This window comes from Neophocaena asiaeorientalis, unplaced genomic scaffold (assembly GCF_003031525.2).
Source record: "Neophocaena asiaeorientalis asiaeorientalis breed wild unplaced genomic scaffold, Neophocaena_asiaeorientalis_V1.1 scaffold757, whole genome shotgun sequence".
NCBI classification, from domain to species: domain Eukaryota; kingdom Metazoa; phylum Chordata; class Mammalia; order Artiodactyla; family Phocoenidae; genus Neophocaena; species Neophocaena asiaeorientalis.
The window spans coordinates 941,913-961,458 of NW_020172686.1; the positions used below are offsets into that span (position 1 = coordinate 941,913).

The window sequence follows — 19,546 nt, forward strand, 5'->3', positions numbered from 1 at the left end:
AAAAAAAAAAAAAAAAGAGTAGCCCCACCTCGCCACAACTAGAGAAAGCCCGCGCACAGCAACAAAGACCCAACGCAGCCAAAAATAAAAAAACTAAATAATTTTTTTTTAAAAAGTGGTAAATGTATAACTCACATTAGTTAAAAAAAAACAACGGAAAGGTCTTAAACACACTGCACAAATCTTAGTTTGTACGTCACAATTCCAAGGGGCTGGAACTCTCAGCCTTCATGAGTCGCTCCCCTCCCCCCGCCACTCCTCTCCACGGGTCTACACTGCGGAGAATCTGGTTACAGTCCTGTCCTCAACGTTCCCATCCACACTTCAGAGCCTCTGCCGAGGGGCCGGTAACATTCCCACGTCCACATCTGACAATGAACCCAACCCTTGTTTAAACTCCAAGATCAGCTACTAGAATAAGCCTAACTGTTCCTAAGACAGAATACAAGTCAGTTCTGGTTATCTCAAGCTGTCCACCTACAAGCAGGAATCCCAGTCAGAGTCACGTTCCCGACCCTTTCCTCGCGCAGTCAAGACTGTGCCTAGATTTCTTCGTAGAGAAGCTTATCACAGATTGGCGAATGGAACTGTCTCATTTTTTGGACTTAATGAGATCCCGTTTCTGGGACACACCGCACAGCTCGGCCCAGGGTGGGGCCCTGGGGCTCTGGTCTCTGCTCACGTCCCTCAGCTGCCTGACCTGGGCTTCTCTCTGAAATGGGATAATGTCTGCAGAACGGTTTGCTGGGAGCATTCAAGCCACTGAGAACTGCTGCTGCGCACCTAGCATGCTGCCTGGCACAGTCCAGGGAGGAGCTGCTGCAGTGCTGCCAGGGCACGTACACGCCCCGTACACGCCCCGTACACGCCCCGTACACGCCCCGTACCTGCATTGACTGCTGTATCCCATCCAACTCCTGTTTACTCTGCCGCTCAGTCACGTCCAGCTGCTGCTTCAAGGACTGGATTTCTCTCTCTTTCTGATCCACCTCCCATTTGAGATTTTCCATCTAGAGAAGGGAAAAAGTCACACAACCAAAAGAATTTTAAAATGGCTTTCTTGCATTATAACATTGCTCTAACTATATCTCTGCGTATCATTTAATATCATACTTAGAAAAAATAAATATCCCTTTCCAAGAAGGCAGAGAATGAAGTGAATGTGTCAACCAGCAGAGTCTAGCTCTGTAAGTCCTGTTAACTGGAGATGTAAAGCCGCCCCGGCGGGTCACCTCTTGGTTTCCTATGGGCTCTTTGCTCAGCTGCTCATCCAGCTGCTTCTGTAGGAGCTGGAGCTGGGTCCGGGCCTCTGCCAGCTCTGCCTGGAACTGTGCTATTTCCTGGGAATGTTTCCCCTCCTGAATCCTAGCATAAAAAACAAGGAAGAGTGAAATTACAGCGTTCTTCCAATTACCTTCCCACTCAAAAATGTTGTCAGTTGAACGTTACATGTCCTGGGTGGACACGCATCATGACAAAAACTCCCATACTGCTCACCCTGGGCAGGGACTGTTCTAGGAGCTCTGCAATGCACTAGCCCAACGAATCCTCACAACCCCCGGGGAGGGATGCTTTGTGAGCCAGTTCACGGATTATGATGGGAGGGACCGATGCACGTGCAGTGCCCAACACATGTGCCTGCACGGGTGCGAGCCAAGGCCACCCCAATGGGAGCTGCGCACCACAACGAAGGGAAGCCCGAGGGGAGCTGGGGAGGCGCCTCGAAGACCACGTGTGACGGCGGGGACCCTCAGGGAAGGGGCGGAGGCGTCAGCCTCCGAGTGGGAGAGCTAACTGTGTGCCTTTTTTTAATAAATTTATTCATTGCTTATTTTTTAAAATTTATTTTTGTCTGCGCTGGGTCTTCTCTGAGAAGAGGGCTCTCTCTTCTCAGAGAAGAACCAGCAGGGCACAGAGTGGGAGCACACGGCATCAAGGCCAAAGCTTCAGACGGAAGCTGCGGCATCCTGAGACAGCAATCGGATCTCTCTCTCCTTCTCGGATCTGCCTGCAGAGTACTCAGCGATCTGCCAGGACACGGGGGCCCTGGTGCGCTGAAGGCACTAACTGGAGATGGAGGGGGTGGTGGCGCCCGGCCCCGCCCTCTCGCACTCACTGGAGCCCATCTGCCTCCGCCTGCAGCCTCTGCACCTCCCGCTCCTTGGCCTGCAGCTCCTTCTTCACCTCGCTCAGCTCTAAGGTGGCGGCCTTAAAATGGCGGCGGTTGTGCCCCGCTTCCCCCTGGGCGGCAGCAACCTGGGAAGAAGAACACTGCGTCACCGAGGACAGAGGCGCAGCCTCACAGGACGTGCCCGGGTTCGTGGAGGCCGCCACCCAACCCCTTGCATCCTAGCTGCTCTTGCAGGCCTTCCTTCCAAAGCCTCCCAAGGTCCCCGTCAAGGATGAAAGTACTGAACACACGCTTGGCCCTCAAGCATGCAACGTGGTAGCAGAACCTGCTGAGCCAGCAAATGTGCCCAACTTTCTTGGTCTGAGCAGTGGTTACAGTCTTCCTCAAGTATATCTGCATGTTTCTCGTTACATGCATTCACAATTCACGTATCTGGGAGGAACCCGCCTCTCTATCACATACCATCTAATAACTGTAAGAAAGCTATTGCTCGTCATCCATTAGGACGCAACTAGCTTTCTGCATAGTTAACAACGGTTTATCTCAAGGTTTCTGAGAAAACAAGCAAATTATCAGAATGTAATGAAATTTTCCATTTTCCTTTCCAACAGTTTAGTTTTCTTGCCTGATTGCACTAGCAAGCACTTCATTTCAAAGAAGTTTAGTAAAAATATTTATAGTGTATTACAGATGAATATAGAAAGAACTCATACATGAATGGAAAAAAAACTCCAATAGAAGACATTAGCCGTGGTTGTCACTAGGTAGAGATTCAAGATGATCTGTACTTTAATCTCCATGCACACTAAAAATTTTTACTACATGTACTATTTTTACGATCAAGACAATCAGACCAAACGCACTTAGAGGAATAAATAAGCATCATTTACAATTACTGCCCTTAAAAAAAGAAATCAGAGTGAAATATACATTATCCCTCCAGCACCTTTAGTTAAAAATCTCCTAGTTACGTCTTTAAGGTCAGAATAAAACTATTAAGTGATACCTGAGTACAGAGCAAAAGATAGGAAGGTGGGGATAGAAAAGTAGGGAGTGTTGCTGACTCAGTTTGGAACCACAAGACGTGCAGCAACTCCACGCAAGGATAAAACGTCAGCTGCAGGCGAGGCAAACGTGAGTCAAGAACAAGCCAATAATCGTTCACGTTAAAATATTCTTAACGTATCTTAAAACTAGTCCTACTTTAAAAGAATGTCTTACTGTCTCACCCAGGAAATAAAGAAATATCTCCTTCTATCTCTAGTGTACTTTCCTGGAGAAATTTTTAAAGAATGTGGCAAAGCCCAGGTCACATGCACCTACACACGCATGAATGCGCCAATGACAAACATGTTCTGAGCATCTGCTCTGTGCAGGCACTGGGGACATGAGGGTAAACAAGCCGCAGACCTCGTCCCAGGAAGCTGACAGTCTAACAGGGAAAGAGCTTTACAGAAACCACAGACGAGGCATCATGACAGTAAAAATTTTAAAGTGCACGGCCTGAGGCCCACTCTAGCTCGCAGGGTGGCCAGGGCAGGGCCCTCTGCGGGATGAGCCACCTGATGCCCTGGTGAACACCTGAGCCAGGAAGACTGCTCCAAATGCAGAACATGGCCATGGGTCTCCAGAACCACCTATCTTGGTTGCATTTTTAACACAAATAAACGTATACTACTCTGCAGTTTGCTTCTTAACCCCACACTACGTGCAGGGCATCTTTCCCCAGCAAAATACGTTGCTACGGAGCTCTGTGCACATATCTTAGAGCCACACGACGGCACACACTCTTTCACTGATGAGCACAGGGAGGGGGCCCTCTCCAGCCTCGCTGTCGCCAACCCCATGATGATACCCTGTCCTTGGACACGTCAGTAAAGGTATTCACACGCTAAGTTCCTGGAAGGGAACTCTTGTCAAGGGTACTAATACTCAGTTTTCAGACATTTAAAAATTACATTCCGGAGGCTCTATGAGGCTGCAATCTGGAGCCGGTTGGAAGACACACACCTGCTCCTTGAGGCTGTGCACCGTCACCCTTTCCTTCTGTAGCGCGGCCTGCAAGGCCTGGACGAGCTGCTTCATCTGGCGGTCCTCCTCCTCTTTGCGCTGCAAAACTGCCTGCACCTACAGCACATTCCAAGAGTGGTAAGGAAGGAAGGACTTCAAACTTCCAAAGCCTGAAGAGCCCTGGGAACAAGCAGGGGCCACCCTGATCAGTGCCACTGGAGATGGAGATGGAGGGGGTGGTGGCGCCCGGGGAGTCTAGCGTCACGGGGGCTCAAGACATCACGACATGTTGCCAACAAGGGTACAAGCCAGGAAAGGAGTGAGGATCCCACCTGTGGAGAACGCCGTGTGCAAAACCGAGATCTCAGATCACAGGAGTATCATCAACCGTATGATCATATTCAAGCATCTCGTTAGGAACCCAAAAGATGCATATAAACCCAGGGTTATCAACGCAATCGCCTCCGTAGCAAGGCTGCCAGGGGCAGGAGTGGTGGGAACTAAGGAGGCGCTCTAAAATCTGGTGAATTCAAGGCATAGGCTGGGATGGGCTGTTGAACACCATTTGAAGACTTCCCTGAAACGCCCAGAGGGGCTGCAGAGCGGAGGAGCTAACAACGGGGTCTGCAGGGAGAGCCCCGCTGGGATTTGAACCCCAGTGCTGAATCACAGGAGGCCCTCGGGTCAGAGTCCCTTACGCACAGCATGACTGCCTTGAGCTGGGAAAGGTCCCCTCTACCCTCCGGGAGTCACCCACCCACAAGGAACCTCATGGGCTGAGCCTAGTCCCTCCACAGCTCAGCTGCGGGGAGACCCAGGCTCCCCGGATCCACCCCCGCCTCAGGGCTGGCAGAGGGGCTGCGACTCCAGCAGATTCTCTGGCCTTTACCCTGCAGGTAGGTGGCTGTGATGACCAAGTGCAGACCACACAGCCGAAGCCCTCAGAGGGCTGCCCCGCCTGCAGCAAGTCTCCTGCTGCAAAGGAGTTTCCATACCTGCAGGTTTAGCTGGACCAGGTCTGCTTCCCTCTTGGCTAAAGCTGTCTCTAAGATGCCGTTGTGTTCCCTCAGGGCCGCGCTGGACTGTCCAAGGCCCATAAGCTTCCCTCTCTCATGCTCTAAGTCCAGAGCCAACTTCTTATTCGACTCCTCAAGGCACTTTATCTTCCTCCTGAAGCCTCTGGACTCTTGCAGCTGAAACAAACCAAAGTCACCGTGACATCAGGGAGTTGCCCATTCTGGCTCATGGAGCGCTCGCACACCAGGAACTGAACAGCTAACACCACCCTCAAGAACGCACAGGCGAGCACTGCCCCGGACACGAGGGCCCTCGCCTCACAGCTGGGAAGGTAGCCGCGGCCACGCCCCTTCTCTCGTGGACCCACAGCCGACAGCCCAGCCCTCCCCCCGGGGACCGTGGGCTTGCAGAGAAGCACACCCAGGGTCGGAGCCCAGGCGGGCCCGGACTGAGAGTGAGAGACAACTGTCAACTGTGCACGCAGCCCCGCAGCTCCTGACAGCCACCTTGGGACCCTGTGCAGAGCCCTAGGTGACACCACCATGCTGCTCGTGTGGCAACACCCGAAGCCATGACCGTCTGGGACTGAGAGTTACGTGGAGTTCCTCTAAAGGGTCGAGCCCCTTTGAGCCGGGTGTCTCGTCTGCCACACCGGAGAGGCAGAGGGCGCAGCGGGCCCCGCTGCAGTACGTGCAAGCACGGCTCCGGCAGGGCGGGTGCTCAGAGACCCGGGCAAGCGGCCGACGGCCCCGGAAATGCAGGGCGGAGGCCGAGCGCCCCGGCCAGCGGTACCGCCCTGCACGTGGGGCCGCGCGGCGCCCGCCTACCTCGTCCTCCAGCTCCAGCACCCTCTCCCGCTGCTCCTCCAGCTGCTGGCTGGTCAGCGCGATGACCTCCTGCAGCTCCCCCTCCAGCATCCTCTTGCTGTGGCCCACAGCCTGCAGCTCCGCCTCCAGGGCCTGGACCCGCTCCTGAGGGCCGGGACGGAGGGTGGGTTTGGTCACGGGTCCCAACACATAGCCCGGCTCGGCACCGACCGCGCAAGGCTGCAACCACCCGCGACAGGTGATCGGCTCTCTGCAGCCTTCCCTCTCCCTCACAGGACGCAGTCAGCTACCGGGCAGCCGCACAGTAATGACTCACAAACTCACTTTTTCACTTAAAGCTTTGAAAACACAGAAAGGTAAGAGCTACCAATTACCGTCTGTGGCAACTAAGCTGCACCAGGCACGATGTAACCAATGCCACACGCGTGCACACACACGTGCTCACACACACACACACACACACACACTCTTCCTGCTGCTGCTGTGGGGCAGGCGCTGATCTGAGCACCTCACAGGTGTCTCTCCACAGAGCCGTCCTAATGAGGGAGGCTCTACCGTTTACCTCATTTCGGCCTCACTTTTTTTTTTTAATAAATTTATTTTATTTATTTATTTATTTATTTTTGGCCGAGTTGGGTCTTCGTTGCTGTGCACGGGCTTTCTCTAGTTGCGGCGAGCAGGCTTCTCATTGCGTTGGCTTTCCTTGTTGAGGAGCACGGGCTCTAGGCACGCGGGCTTCAGTAGTTGTGGCACGTGGGCTCAGCAGTTGTGGCTCACAGGCTCTAGAGCGCAGGCTCAGTAGTTGTGGCACACGGGGTTAGTTGCTCTGCGGCATGTGGGATCTTCCCGGACCAGGGCTCGAACCCGTGTCCCCTGCACTGGCAGGTGGATTCTCAACCACTGCGCCACCAAGGAAGCCCCATCGGCCTCATTTTTTTTTTTTTGCTTTTTAGTTTATACTGGAGTAGAGTTGATCAACAATGTTGTGTTAGTTTCAGGTATACAGCAAAGTGATTCAGTTACATATACCTGTATCTATCCTTTTTCAAATTCTTTTCCCATTTAGGCTGTTACAGAATATTGAGCAGAGTTCCCTGTGCTGCACGGTAGGTCCTTGTTGGTTCTCCTCGGCCTCCGTTTTACTGAGGATCAGCAAGGTGAGTGAGCTGCCTGAGACCCCACCTCACCAGGGCCGAAGCACAGGCTGAACCAGGATTTTGGCTCCCAGGCTGTGCTTCTGCCCAGCTGCCACCGGCTGTGCAGCAAGGGGGTGACAGACTGCATGGCAGTGACACCCACTGCTGGTACCATGTAAGTGAAAGAATTAAGCAGAGAGAGATTTTAAAGTAAAAAGGAAATTGCAACTGAGTAAGTTCTCCCCCTCCCAGTGTAAAAAGCAAGCATGTGACAGGGAATATGGAATTAATGTATTTTACAAGAGACCACGCTATGCTACAGTGTCCTCCAACTTACGAATTCTTAAACTGAGAGGAGAGAGGAACAAAGATGAGAAAAAAATACGATTACTAAGCATAAGGGAAATGACTCAAATCGGTGGGTGATAAACAAAACACAGAATTTTATACCCACTAGCCAAAGGAAAAGGAGGTGGTCAGATCCAGACTGCAGGGATCTGGGGACCAGGACACTCGTGACTGACAGAGTGACAGTGTGATGCCCAGAGGAGACCTGAGAGCCTCCACCACGTGCATACACCCCCTCCACACACACACACACACACACACACACACACACAACAATAACCCAAAGCAAAAGGCTCTCTCTCGCCTCAGGACGCCATGGGGGGAAGAGCAGTTCCCACGGCTCTCAGCCCTCACCGTGTGCAGGTCCCTCTTCCTCCTGGACCCGAGCCTTTCACAGGCACTTCCCTCCACTACGTCGCACATGCTGTCCACCTCAAGGGCCGTCTGTCGCAGAGCCATCAGCAACCCGCCCCCCCTTGGTGCTGGCCTCCGAGACGCCTCCCACCGCCTTCTGCACTTGGCTCCCATCACCTCAGCTACCGTCACAGCCTCTCCTGGCCTTGGGTCCTCCCGACAGGATGGTGGCCAGGTCTCAGCTCGCTCTCTGTCACACGGAAGCTCCACTCCAAACCCCCCGACCCCGGCTCCCAGCCCCTCCAGCCAGACCCCTACTTGGCCCCGTGCCCCCCAGACCCAGCACACAGGAGCAGCGCTCTGCTGAGATGCCCGCCGTCACGCAAGACCATTTCAGACGCCACCTGTCCAAAAGGCTGTCCTGGACCCCTCGACCCTCACCCCAAGCCTTCTCACACCCCACGCATGGCGCTCACAGAACCTCCTCCCCAGACATGAGGAGGGCCGGGGCCAGCAGGGCGAGCGCCCCGCACGCGTTCGCAGGGGTCAAACGCAGCGTCAGAGCCCCCGGTCACATTGCTACCGCGAGGTATTCTGAAGAAACGCTGCCCACACACCTCCTTTCTAGACCCTCCTGAGAGGGTTTCGGAGGTGCCTGTACACGTCATGCCCCCGCAGCCCCCTGCACCGATTCTCGGCAACCGGCGAAGTAAGCGGGTTACCCACGTGCAGGGTGTGGTCACTGCCGCCACCGGCCACCCGGGCTCTCAGCTGGCTCAGCTCGGCCTCGGCCGCCTCCTTGGCCGCGAGGGCCTCCTGCAGGCGGCGGCTGAGGATGCCCACGGCGTTCTCGTAGGCCTTGTGCTTGGTCTTCATCTCCTTCCGTGCGCTGCTCAGGTCTGAGCCCAGCTGCTTCATCTTCCGCTTCTGCTCAGTGATGGCCCTGGGGCGCGGCAGACACAGAGGGAAGCCTCAGCTCGCCCCCACCCACTTGCCACACCCCAGCTCCGCCCTCTCCAGCACCGCGCTGCCCAGAACCCAGCTCCCCAGGATGCGGTCGGTGGGTATCCCCTACAGAGCCCAGCACCGTGCTCTCGTCTGTCCTGCTCCCCTCTCGGAGCTGCTTAAACCACCTTGTGGAGACAGAGAAGACTCCTCTCCTACCAGATAGAAGCTTCCAGCGCTCTTCCTGACCAGCAGCAAGGAACCCAACACTCAGGCTCACAGTACATCAGCGGCTGACAGAGCAGAGCGGTGCGGGACATGCAATGGGGGTGAAAGGCCTGGCGCGGGCCGGGTGAGGACGGGCACAGGTGTCCACCCTGGGCAGTGCACTGGGGGTGCGAAGGGCGCTGCCACAGGCGCTTGACACGAAAAGTCAAATGAAAATGAAAACAAAAACAAATGGGGAGTGTTTGTGAAAGGATGTGTTAGCACATCCACGTGTAACCGTCAGATCACGACGGAATCACTTTTCCAGCTTTAAACTTGGACTCTGACTTCCTAGGCCACCTGTTGTAGACCGGCAAGGGCTGGACAGACAGTGCTGGGGGGGCCCGCACGGCTCACAGCCAGCGCCCGGCGCCCAGCCAGCACACGCCCCGCGCCCGCGTACCTCGTGGCTTCTTGCTGCAGCTCTTCTATTTGTTTCTTGAGCACCTCGTTGGCCTCCGTGAGAGCAGCCACCTGCTCTTTATCGAACCGCAAAGACTTCAAATAAAGGGAGGACAAGACAAAATGAGGAGTGCCAAGCCTTCCACCTGAAGCCCAAATGTGGGACTGGCTTCCTCTCAAGGCCGCCTTGCAGGGCACGGAGGACCCCGCGATAAGCGGCCATTGCACGGAGGCCGAGGGTCCTGCACCGCCCGTGTCAAGGCTGCTGGTGGGACAGGCGGGAAGAGCTGCCAACGAGAACGCCTCAGGCGACGGCTCCCACCCGGTCCCCTCCCCAGCTTCTCCCAGCACCTCGGGGTAGCCTCACGCCCCCTCCTGGACTTGCCCGCTGCCCTGTCTCCCCCTGTGCAATGAGCACCGTCCCCCCAGGACCGGCTCGGCCCTCGCAGCCGCGAGCCCTGCGTCCCACAGCTGCAGGGGTCCCACCAGCCCCTGGCTCCCCACAGCCTCCAGGCCCTCTTGTCCTGCCTGCACTCTCACGGCTCTTAGCTGCGGCCTCCAGCCTACCTGCCTCCCTGGACCCTGCCCGGCCCTCCGTGGGACTTCTGACATGTCACACGTTAAGATGCAGCCCTCCGTCTGACACCCTGCCATCGCTCTCCCCAGGTCTACCGCCTGCCTCAGAAACACTCCTCAGCTGCAGGCATCCGGCCTGAGGTCTCCCTCTCCCCGGCCCCGTGCCAGACACCCTCAGCGGCACAGCCACCACTGTCTCTCACAGACTCCACCGGCCGTGGGGGCCCTGGTGCGTGCACAGCAAATCCGGCCCCACCGCCCTTAAAGCCCGGAGCCCAAAGCAGCTGCTGCAGGCGGCCCGGCCCACGTCCCCGTGCCCCCTGCTGCCTCTCTCCAGCGCCCACTCAAACGCCCGCTCAGACCATCTCAGGAACCGCCCCCCCCCACAGCTCTCCTCTGTCTGGATCTGAGCTCCACAGGACCCGCCCCACCCACCGTACAGCCCCAGGCCCGTTCGGCTGAACCTTCACAAGTCAAAGGCGTCCCCAGACCTGTAAGTGCGTCTCCATCTCGTCGCGCTCCCTCTGCGTGGACTGGAGATGCCCTTCAAGATCCACCACCTGCTGACGGGCCTGTGACGCCTCCCTCTGCAGGTGCAAGCGCTGCACCTCCGCGGCCCTCTTCTCCCCCTGAAGTCTGACGGCCTCCTGCCGCTGCTCCTTCACCTCCGAGTCCAGCCTCCTCTTTGCGGCCTTCAGCTCGCCGATGAGCTGGTCTTTGGAGGTGGCGTCCCGGCGGTAGGCCTCCACCATCACCTGCCCAACAGGCCGGAAGCTGCAGCCCGCGGGGCGGGTCTTCCAAGGGGTCAAGCCGTTTAAACAAAAATGCTCACCACTTATCTATATAACTTTCTGGGGCTGAAGATATATATTTCACCAAATCCGTGATACCACTCACTGAGACACACACCTAAACAGGACTGGGTAATGGACAGGGGAGCCATGCCAGCCGCTGGGGGCCTGACTGCTTCACTTCCTCGGGGGAATGCGGCCACTCCTTCCCACTCCACTTGCCCTGCCTGGCTTCTGACAGGCACTCCGCTCGCATCTCAAGTGATAAAACCCACCACCGCTTACAACGCCCTCGGTTGCCCCTTCCTCAGACCCTTGGTGGTGCTCTGCACTCATTCCTCAGACAGCAGAACTGGCTTCACTAACGTCAAGTGCCTTATTTCAATGCTGGATCGTGGTGCGACATTTTTCAAAGCAACGTTACGCAGGAGCCCCGGCCGCTGTGGAAGCAGCACGCACGCACTCTGATGTGCCGGCAGGGCATGTCCGCATGATCCGGAAGCCAACCCCACCCTGAAAATGCACCTGACTTCAGAAGCATAGAAACGAGAGGGGTGAGGAGTGTATCTCAGAATCAGTGAAGTGCCTTACAAAAGCTGGAGGCTAGTTGTTACCTTCTTCTTGAATTGTTTTCTTCCAGTGAAGAGATTACACGTACAGGATTTTCTTCATGCATTTGTTTCACAGAAGGCAAACTAACCCCACGTTCTCACCTTCTGTTGAAGAAACTGCTCCTTTGTCTTCTGTGCCTGCTTTTTCAGGGAGGCAGCTTCTTGCTGCAGGTGCTCCACCTGCGAGGGACACGTGTGCAGACATTACACGATGGCTCCGCGAGGGCCCTGTGCCTCAGGGGCACACGCGCGCACAGACCTGCCTCCGTGCCTCCTGTCCTAGAAGGTTACAGACGGGTCAGCACCTGCAGAGAAATCGCACCTACTCCCTGGAGGGAAAACGTGCCGACTTCCTCTTGTCCTCGACGCTCATGGAGCTGGATTCGAAGACAAAACCACTCCCGACACTAACTCTACTTCCTCCACACCCTGCAGCTTTCTCGTTCCGTCTGTATTTGTTTACTGTTCACCCACATCATAGCATGGCAGCTCCCGGGTGTGGTGTGCTAGGTCACGTGTGCACACACCCGGACCCTCGGCCGTCTCCCACCCTCACCCACCGTCCTGCCGACACGTCCAGGGCGTTGCACTGGGTCAGGCAGTCAGGAAGGAAAGAACCAAAGCCCCACGCTGCTTCTCCCAGGTCTGAGCTCCTCCTCACAGGTGCACTGAAGCTCGTGTTTCTTGGCAGATTACTTTCAAAGCCCCAAACAACTCGGTTCCCAGTTCCCAGCCAGGTATCTACACACCCAGCCACTAACCTAGGACCGGAAGTACCCCATCAGCTGCTGTGGGCCCCCTCACCAGCTGAGCCCTGGGCCCTCCCCTGGAAGCGTTCTTCCATGTTTCAAATAAAGAACAAAACAAAGGACCAAACAATCAGCGTTACTTCTTGTATATGTGATTTCCACTTGTAACAAAGTGACAGCAAACTGCATTACCTGGCTGGACTTGATGGCTAATTCCTGTGTCAATTGCTCTAAAGTCTCTGACGTGCCCTGGGCACCCTCTTCCAGGCATTTTGCCTCTCTATCAAACTCCTCCCTGCCGCTCTGGGCTGCCTGCACAGCCACCTCCAAGACGATCTTCTCGTTCTGCAGGAAACGGATGGCATCGTCCCTTGCAGCGGCCTCCCCCTGCAGCTCATCCAGCCTGGCCTGCAGCTCGTCGTAGTGTAGCTGCAGGTCCCCGAGGGCCTGCTCCCTGCTCTGCAAAGTCTCCTGCGTCGAGGTGAACTGCTTCAACAGGTCCAGGTGCTCCTGCTGCAAAGCCTCAAGCTGCTGGTCTCGCTGATGCAAAGTCAGCTTCACCTAGGAAAAAAGGAACCATAGTCAATGTAACCGCGCTTGAACGAAAACACCGCGTGTCCCAAGAGTTTGTACTTCTTCCGTGCTTGGGTTTTAAACAGTCTGGACGATGCTCTGGAGGCAGCCTTCTGCGTAAAGCTGCGGCACAGGAGACTACGAGCTGAAGTGAACCCCCGCCGGGTCTGACGACGTGACGGACAGACCAGCGCCAACGAGCCCCGTGAGGCTGGCCGCAGCCCCAGGGCAGCGACAAGAGCGCCCGAGGGGCTTGCCTGCTCCAGCTGCTGCTCCAGGGCCGCCGCCGAGGCCACTGTCGTCTGCAGCTGCTGCTTCTCATCTTCGAACTCCTCCAGCCTCCTCTGCAGGTCCTCCTCCACCATCGTCTTCGCCTCCTGAATCTGCAGAAAGGCAGCTTCCTGGTCCAACATGTCAGCCTGGGCCCAGAAGACAGAGCATTTTTAAAAAAGCAGGATAACCTGTAGCTATAGCCTCGGCGGGCAAGCCCACCACCCTGGAGAGAAGCCATCGTCCCCGTCACCATCCTGTCCATGACCCACAGAGAGAGGGCCCGAGGGGACGGGGGCAGAAAGCTGGTGCCCTCCCACAGCCAAGACAGGACACCAGCCGATTCCTCCACCCATGGCTCCCCTGCTGACCCTCGGGCCTGGCTGAAGAGAGAAGCAAGCAGACAACCCAGTTTTAAGAACTGGGATAAAGTGGTGAATGAAACTGCCACAGCCGCCACCGCCGCCACCTGCGTGAAGACAGGCTGTTCGGGGTGTGATACACGGCACATTCTCTTTCACAAGATTACTTCCTTTTTTTTTTTTTTTTAAAGATTATTTATTTATTTTTGGCTGCATCGGGTCTCAGTCGTGGCATGCAGGATCTTTCGTTGCGACACGCAGGCCCTCTAGTTGAGGCGTGCGAGCTCAGTAGCTGTGGTGCGCAGGCTTAGTTGCCCCACGGCATGTGGGATCTTAGTTCCGTCACCAGGGATAGAACCCGGGTCCTCTGCACTGGAAGGCGGATTCTTTACCACTGGACCACCAGGGAAGTCCCACAAGATTACTTCCGGATGCCACTTGGTAAGACTAGAGACCAGGGGCCGTGGGGCAAATATGGCATTCCCTACGTCCTGACTATGTAGATAAGACGCAACATCTAGGAGTTTTCTTAGGGAAAAAACATTAGCTTATAACTTAGAATTTTTTTAGTTCTTTGACACTGAGCCCTTGAAGCATGTGTTTGACACAACACGACTGTCTTTCATCATCCACGTCATCCGTGAGGACAAAGGAGCACGTGCAGATAAGCGGGGATACGGGAGACCACAGTCACAGAACACCAACCTTCTGTGTGACCGTGAGGTTCTCGGTACACAATGCCAGGATGCCGTGTACCCCTTTTCTTCTTTACTTTTCCCAACAAGCCTATTAAGTAGGTATTATTATCCATATTTAATGAAAAGGGAACAAAGCCCAGAGAGTTAAGATATTAAGTCCAGGGTCTCACAGCTGACAAAGAGCACAGGTCAAAGCCACTGCATCTCCCTGCCCTGGGATAATCCACAGAGGCGGCTGGACACGGTCCTAACCAGTCCACGTGGCTGTTGGAGCATGAAATGGTAACACAGGCTGAGGCCGGAACTAGGCAGTTCAGAGGAAGGCCCAGGTTACCTCTGAGAGTGCAGAGATGAGGGAGGGGATAAGCATACAGGGAACACGAGGAACAGAATCCCGAAACCTTAAATCACTGCACATGGTTCAAAGGAGTATTTTAAAAGATATGCATACGTACACACGTATGTAGTACTAATGTTTACGTATAGGTATATGTATTGATATATTTCCCTAACCTTGATCAATGTCAAAAAAAAAAACCAAAACCCCCAAACCCCAAGACAACACTGACACCCCGCAGCCCCAGAAGCACGGCCCCACCTCGATGCCCTGGAGCTGGGCGGCAATGCGCTCCTTCTCCTTGATCGACCTCTGCTGGGTCTCCGTCAGCTGGTGGGACAGGGACACATTCTCAAGCTTCAGGTGCTCCAGGAGGCCCGCCTGGCTCATCTGTCCAATCTTCAAAAAAAAACACCACAAGTCGAAGGTTGCTAGATTCCAAGCACAAGCACAGCCCAGCCAGTCCCTGAGGCCACCAGGGTGAGGGTCTCTGTACAGCGCTGGCCCCTGGGAGGGCCGCTCCCCAGGACCACCACCCCCGCAGGGCCTCCCTGCCCACCCTCCTGGCAGCCACCATGACACTCAGGCCATCTGTGTTCTGTGTACTTAAGAGGAGCCAGCCAGCAGCCCAGAAGTCAGCGCTCATCACCCCCACGACGGTGCGGTTTGTTGTAAGACCTACGTGACAGTTCCCACTGAAGGGGCATCCCTGAGTCCGGAGGTGAGGGGCCTCATCTGGGCGGCAGGGACAGCCAGGAATCTGCCCATCAGATAAACTGACCCACGGCCAGACACACCTTAGGCCCTGCCCTCTCAGTCCCCGACTGTCCTGGTCACGCACCAGGCTGACCCTGGCCACTCCCAGGAAGTGGCACTGGCATCCGCCCCGGAGGTCCGTGCGCCACAACTACTGAGCCTGCGCTCGGGAGCCCATGAGCCACAACTACTGAAGCCTGCGTGCCTAGAGCTCGTGCTCCGCAACAAGAGAAGCCACCGCAATGAGAAGCCCATGCACCGCAACAAACAGTAGCCCCAGATCACCGCAACTAGAGAAAGCCTGCATGCAGCAACGAAGACCCAACGTAGCCAAAAATAAATAAATATAAAATTCTATTTTGTATATTTGTAGACTTTAGATTTTTTTAAAAAGGAGCATTTGGTGGAGTTAGTACTTTACATCCTCTACTTGAGAAGTAAAGTTTCGATGTTTTGAATATTGTAACAAAAAAGGTACAATATTTTACTTGGATAAAAAAAAAAGTGGGGAGATAAAATAAAACCCACAGCAAAATTCAAAAAGAAGACAGGCTGACCAAGGCACCATCAGCACCCTCACAATCGGACCAATTAGTCCAAACACTGAGATTTGGAGCAAAGCGCATTTCAGCATCTTGCCTACTGCTCCCAAGAGCACGCCTCGGCCCCAGTCACCCTGTAGACCTGGACTCACAAGTGTTCCCACTCACGCAGAATTAGAGGCTGACACTCTGGTACCCTAACAACACAGGAAGAAAGCGAGGATATGGGAAATGAGTGTTCTCTGGGAGGATCTGGTGACCAGGCAGCTGGAGAGCTCTGCCAGGAGGTGGTGTGTGCCGCGCTCTGTGCACATAAGAAACGCACCACAGGAGGCGGTGACGGCGCAGGAGAGCCGGGGAGCAAGCGGCCCGAGACCCCCGCAGGTGTGGATTTGACAGCTGGGTTCCAACGACAAAAGGCGACCCCAGAGAGGGGACGGGATGTACGACTCAGAGCGAGGAACACAGGACGTCCCAAAGAGGGGGATTTTAGTATTTAAAATGCTCAAGCAGAAGCTGTGAAACTCCCTGTGTCAGAAGGTCACAGAAGGCGGTGACCCCTCCCCGCAGGGCCTCCCTGCCCATGTGGTGGGGTGTGGGCTAGACGGGTGCTCAGCAGATTTTCAAACAACCTATGGGTGAAGTTTAAACTCAGAAAAGTCGCTTCAATTTAGGGAAAAAGCAAGTGTTCCACACCAGATGTGCAGCATGAGCCACTGGCCACGGCAGGGGCTGTACCTGGATGTGGGCCATCTCGCCCTGCAGCCGGACCCGGGCCTCCTGGGCCAGAGCAAGCTGCTGCTGGTACCACTGCCGGACACTCTGCAGGGATGCAATCTCGGCCTGGGACGCCTTCAGCTTGCTGGTCAGCGTAGTGCGCTCCAGCTGCACCTGCTGCAGTTGGCTCTGCAAGGCTGTCATCTGCTGCCGCAGGTCATGCACTGAAACAAGCAAGCAGAGACGCTCAGGGGAGCCCGGCCGCACCAAAGGTCCCGTCAAGCCGGCTCCGCAGACAGCGGCGCACGCTGGGTTCCCTCCTCCTCGGCACGACGCCTTATATGCAACCTCAAGTGCCGAGCCACAGGTCCCGGGCATCCCGGTTAGGGTCTGGTCACTGCTCATCAACTGATCAACACACAGCCTTGTTTTACGTGTGCTTCTACTGAAAGACACCTTGCTTCACATTCTTTGGATTCATTAACGCTGAACTGACAGTCAACAGCGCTGTACCTCGTGCCTGTGCAAAGCTTGTCTATCACCCATGCTTTCTCCACAAAGCACATCACGGCCTTCCTGCACTTAGGAACACCACACAGTGTTTGGGGTTAATCGTAAAGAGCAAAACCACCCCAAAAAGCACAAAAATGCAAAAAACGTGGCACTAAATCGACCATTAAAGGACACTTGTGGTACAAGGGCTGAACCGAGAAGGCTGAGCCTTTTTGCACATCAGGTGACCGCAACCCTTCTCTGCTCTGCACCTATCTGCAAATGACCAGAAAGAGCTGTGAGTACTGGTGGGGGTACAAATACATTTAGTGAATTGGAGAATTCACAATTAGCAAATCTACAAACAATGAGATCGACTGTGTGTCCACAACGTTGCCATGGGAGCTTTCTGGCTCAAGACTTCGGCATGCTGACGTCTGTGAGTCATCAACAAGCTCAGGAACGGTATACACACTAAACCCTGCTGGTCTGCTGATCTGGTCAACACTGTTGAGGGCAGGGCAGGAAGGGGAGCAGACAGGAAATCACAGCAGAAACCCAAATCATAGTACAAACAAAACCAGTCAATTATTTAAAAAATAAATTACACCAAGTATTTTAAGAAAACACTTATGATTCTAATGATAGTTTCCAAAAATTTAAAACAGAACCAAAAAACACGATAGGATCCATGACCCCTGATGTGAAACCCTTGGGGACAGATGTGCCTCAGAGTTCAGAGCAATGCGGCTTTAGGATGGCAACAGGAGCATCTCCCCCGCATCCCCAAATCCCCCAGACAGCAGACACACCGACAGCAAGGCGTGGGGAGGCTGGCACTGCGCTGGGTGCAGGTCAGTCTGCTGCCTGCCGAGCTCTGGTCTGGCCACACCTTGCAACCCAGAGCAATACAGAACTTCTTGGATTTTATAATTTTCTTAAGGGATTGGGTACCATAAAATGCTCAGAGACTAAAGTCAGTTGGCTGTTTTATTTCTCAGCTGGTGCTTTCCCCCCCCCAGGATCCGGATAAAGTTTTTGCCACAGCGGTTTGTAACTTTTCCTTTATTTCATCAGATCTGAAACCTCGTCTCACAAGTCTTACGGCCAAGACTCCACGTCGGCAGACACCGTGGTCCTTCACAGAAGCCCCGCCGCACCCCGCTCACACCACTCAGACGCCCAGACCTTGGGGACAAGAACGTCATCTCTGCAGCCTGCACTGGAGGACCAGGGTCTGGGCTGACACGCCCTGGGCTCTGAGCGCCATTCTCCCACCCCCTCTCCCCCTCCTCCTGTCAGCACAGTGAGATGTCGTGAGCCCACAGACCACACTTCTTGGCGCCGGCCGTGTGTGGAGCGTGGGCTCTGGGAATGGAGTATGCGCCCCCAGGATGAGCAGAAAGCATCAGAGGGAAGGACACACAGGTCCGCCGTGCCTGGCCCACCAGCAATGTTCCCTGACTCCACTGTTCCATCTGTCTATCGTTCCAGAGGGGGTTCCCACGGGGATCCAGCTAGACCCAAAACCTGAAATTATGGAAGGGAAAATAAAGATCTACTACTCAAGTGATGCTTTTAAATATTTTAAATGGCGCCTGCAATTCTGGAATAAGCAGGCAGATCTAGCCCCCAAACACCAATGGACTGAGAAGGCAGAAGAGTGGAAACGATTACTTCTGACAGTCAGGGGTCCACAGTCCATTTCTAAGACCTAAGCCGCCCCCCTGATGTGCATGCAAAAACGTGCAGAGTTCCTCAAGCTGAACCAAAAACAACACTACTTTAGGCAAGTGGACACTTCATGTATAAATCAGAAGGGAGGATAACCCCCCGCACACTGATGTGACAAAGGTCAGTCCTCAGAGCAGACGAGACAACCCCTGCCGGGGGCACAGCCCCTGGGAGCCTGCGCGCGACGAAGGGACAGACATGCAGGCGCGGGATGCTCACCTGTGTTGTCCTTGCTGAGGATGCCCCTCTGCATCTCCTCCACTTTGGCCATGAGTCTCTGGTACTGCCCCTCTGCCAGCCGCAGGTCGCTGTTGGAGGAGGCCAGGCTAGCATTCTTGGCTTCCAGCATGTTCTGCAGAGCACTCATTGCCTGCTCGAGGTCCCAGCAAGACTGCTTTAAGGTGTCCACCTCCGAACTGAGCGAGTCCTGCCTCTGCTGGCTGCTGTGGCTGTGCTCCAGCTGTGCCCGCAGCTTCGTGTGCAGGGCGGCCAGCTGCGCTTGCAGCTCGGCCTTTTCTTTAAGTGCCTGGAAAGACCCACACACAGCCACGCTGACATTCAGGAAAATAAGTCGCTTCCACCCTGCGTATTAAGAGGGCTGCCAAAACACAGCCAATGAGACAGAGAAACGTGTCCAACAGGTGAACTTTACAGGAAAGCACCATGTTCTCCAAAACATTCAGTCACCTCTAGCATTACAGTTATCCAAAAAGAAGGGGTTTCTCCAAACAGGCGCAAGAGGTAGGAGGGGTGAATACAGAGTCTGCCTGTTTTCCGCATGGTGGCACCTGGGCAGGACAGCACGTGGGAAAAGCTCTGCAAGCACCCACTCACCCACAAGGACGCTGGAAAACATATTTGTCCAAAAAACAAACAAGCGCACAAGCACGCACAAACACAC

The 19,546-nt window shown here is 54.9% G+C and overlaps 1 protein-coding gene across 6 annotated transcripts in view; it reads right to left on the reverse strand.

Annotated features, from left to right (window-relative positions):
* GOLGA3 (golgin A3) overlaps positions 1 to 19,546 on the reverse strand; it is a 43,800-nt gene that overhangs the window by 6,039 nt on the left and 18,215 nt on the right. For 4 of the 6 annotated variants that reach the window (XM_024739875.1, XM_024739874.1, XM_024739873.1 and 1 more), the window contains 15 exons: positions 18,865 to 19,171; positions 16,441 to 16,643; positions 14,666 to 14,803; positions 12,995 to 13,156; positions 12,357 to 12,725; positions 11,518 to 11,595; positions 10,505 to 10,768; positions 9,439 to 9,533; positions 8,550 to 8,766; positions 5,986 to 6,129; positions 5,137 to 5,334; positions 4,142 to 4,258; positions 2,117 to 2,256; positions 1,233 to 1,365; positions 888 to 1,010 (listed from right to left, as the gene is read on the reverse strand). In XM_024739875.1, the coding sequence (XP_024595643.1) occupies positions 888 to 1,010; positions 1,233 to 1,365; positions 2,117 to 2,256; positions 4,142 to 4,258; positions 5,137 to 5,334; positions 5,986 to 6,129; positions 8,550 to 8,766; positions 9,439 to 9,533; positions 10,505 to 10,768; positions 11,518 to 11,595; positions 12,357 to 12,725; positions 12,995 to 13,156; positions 14,666 to 14,803; positions 16,441 to 16,643; positions 18,865 to 19,171 (2,688 nt within the window). The other 2 variants (XM_024739877.1, XM_024739876.1) reach the window with 2 other exon arrangements.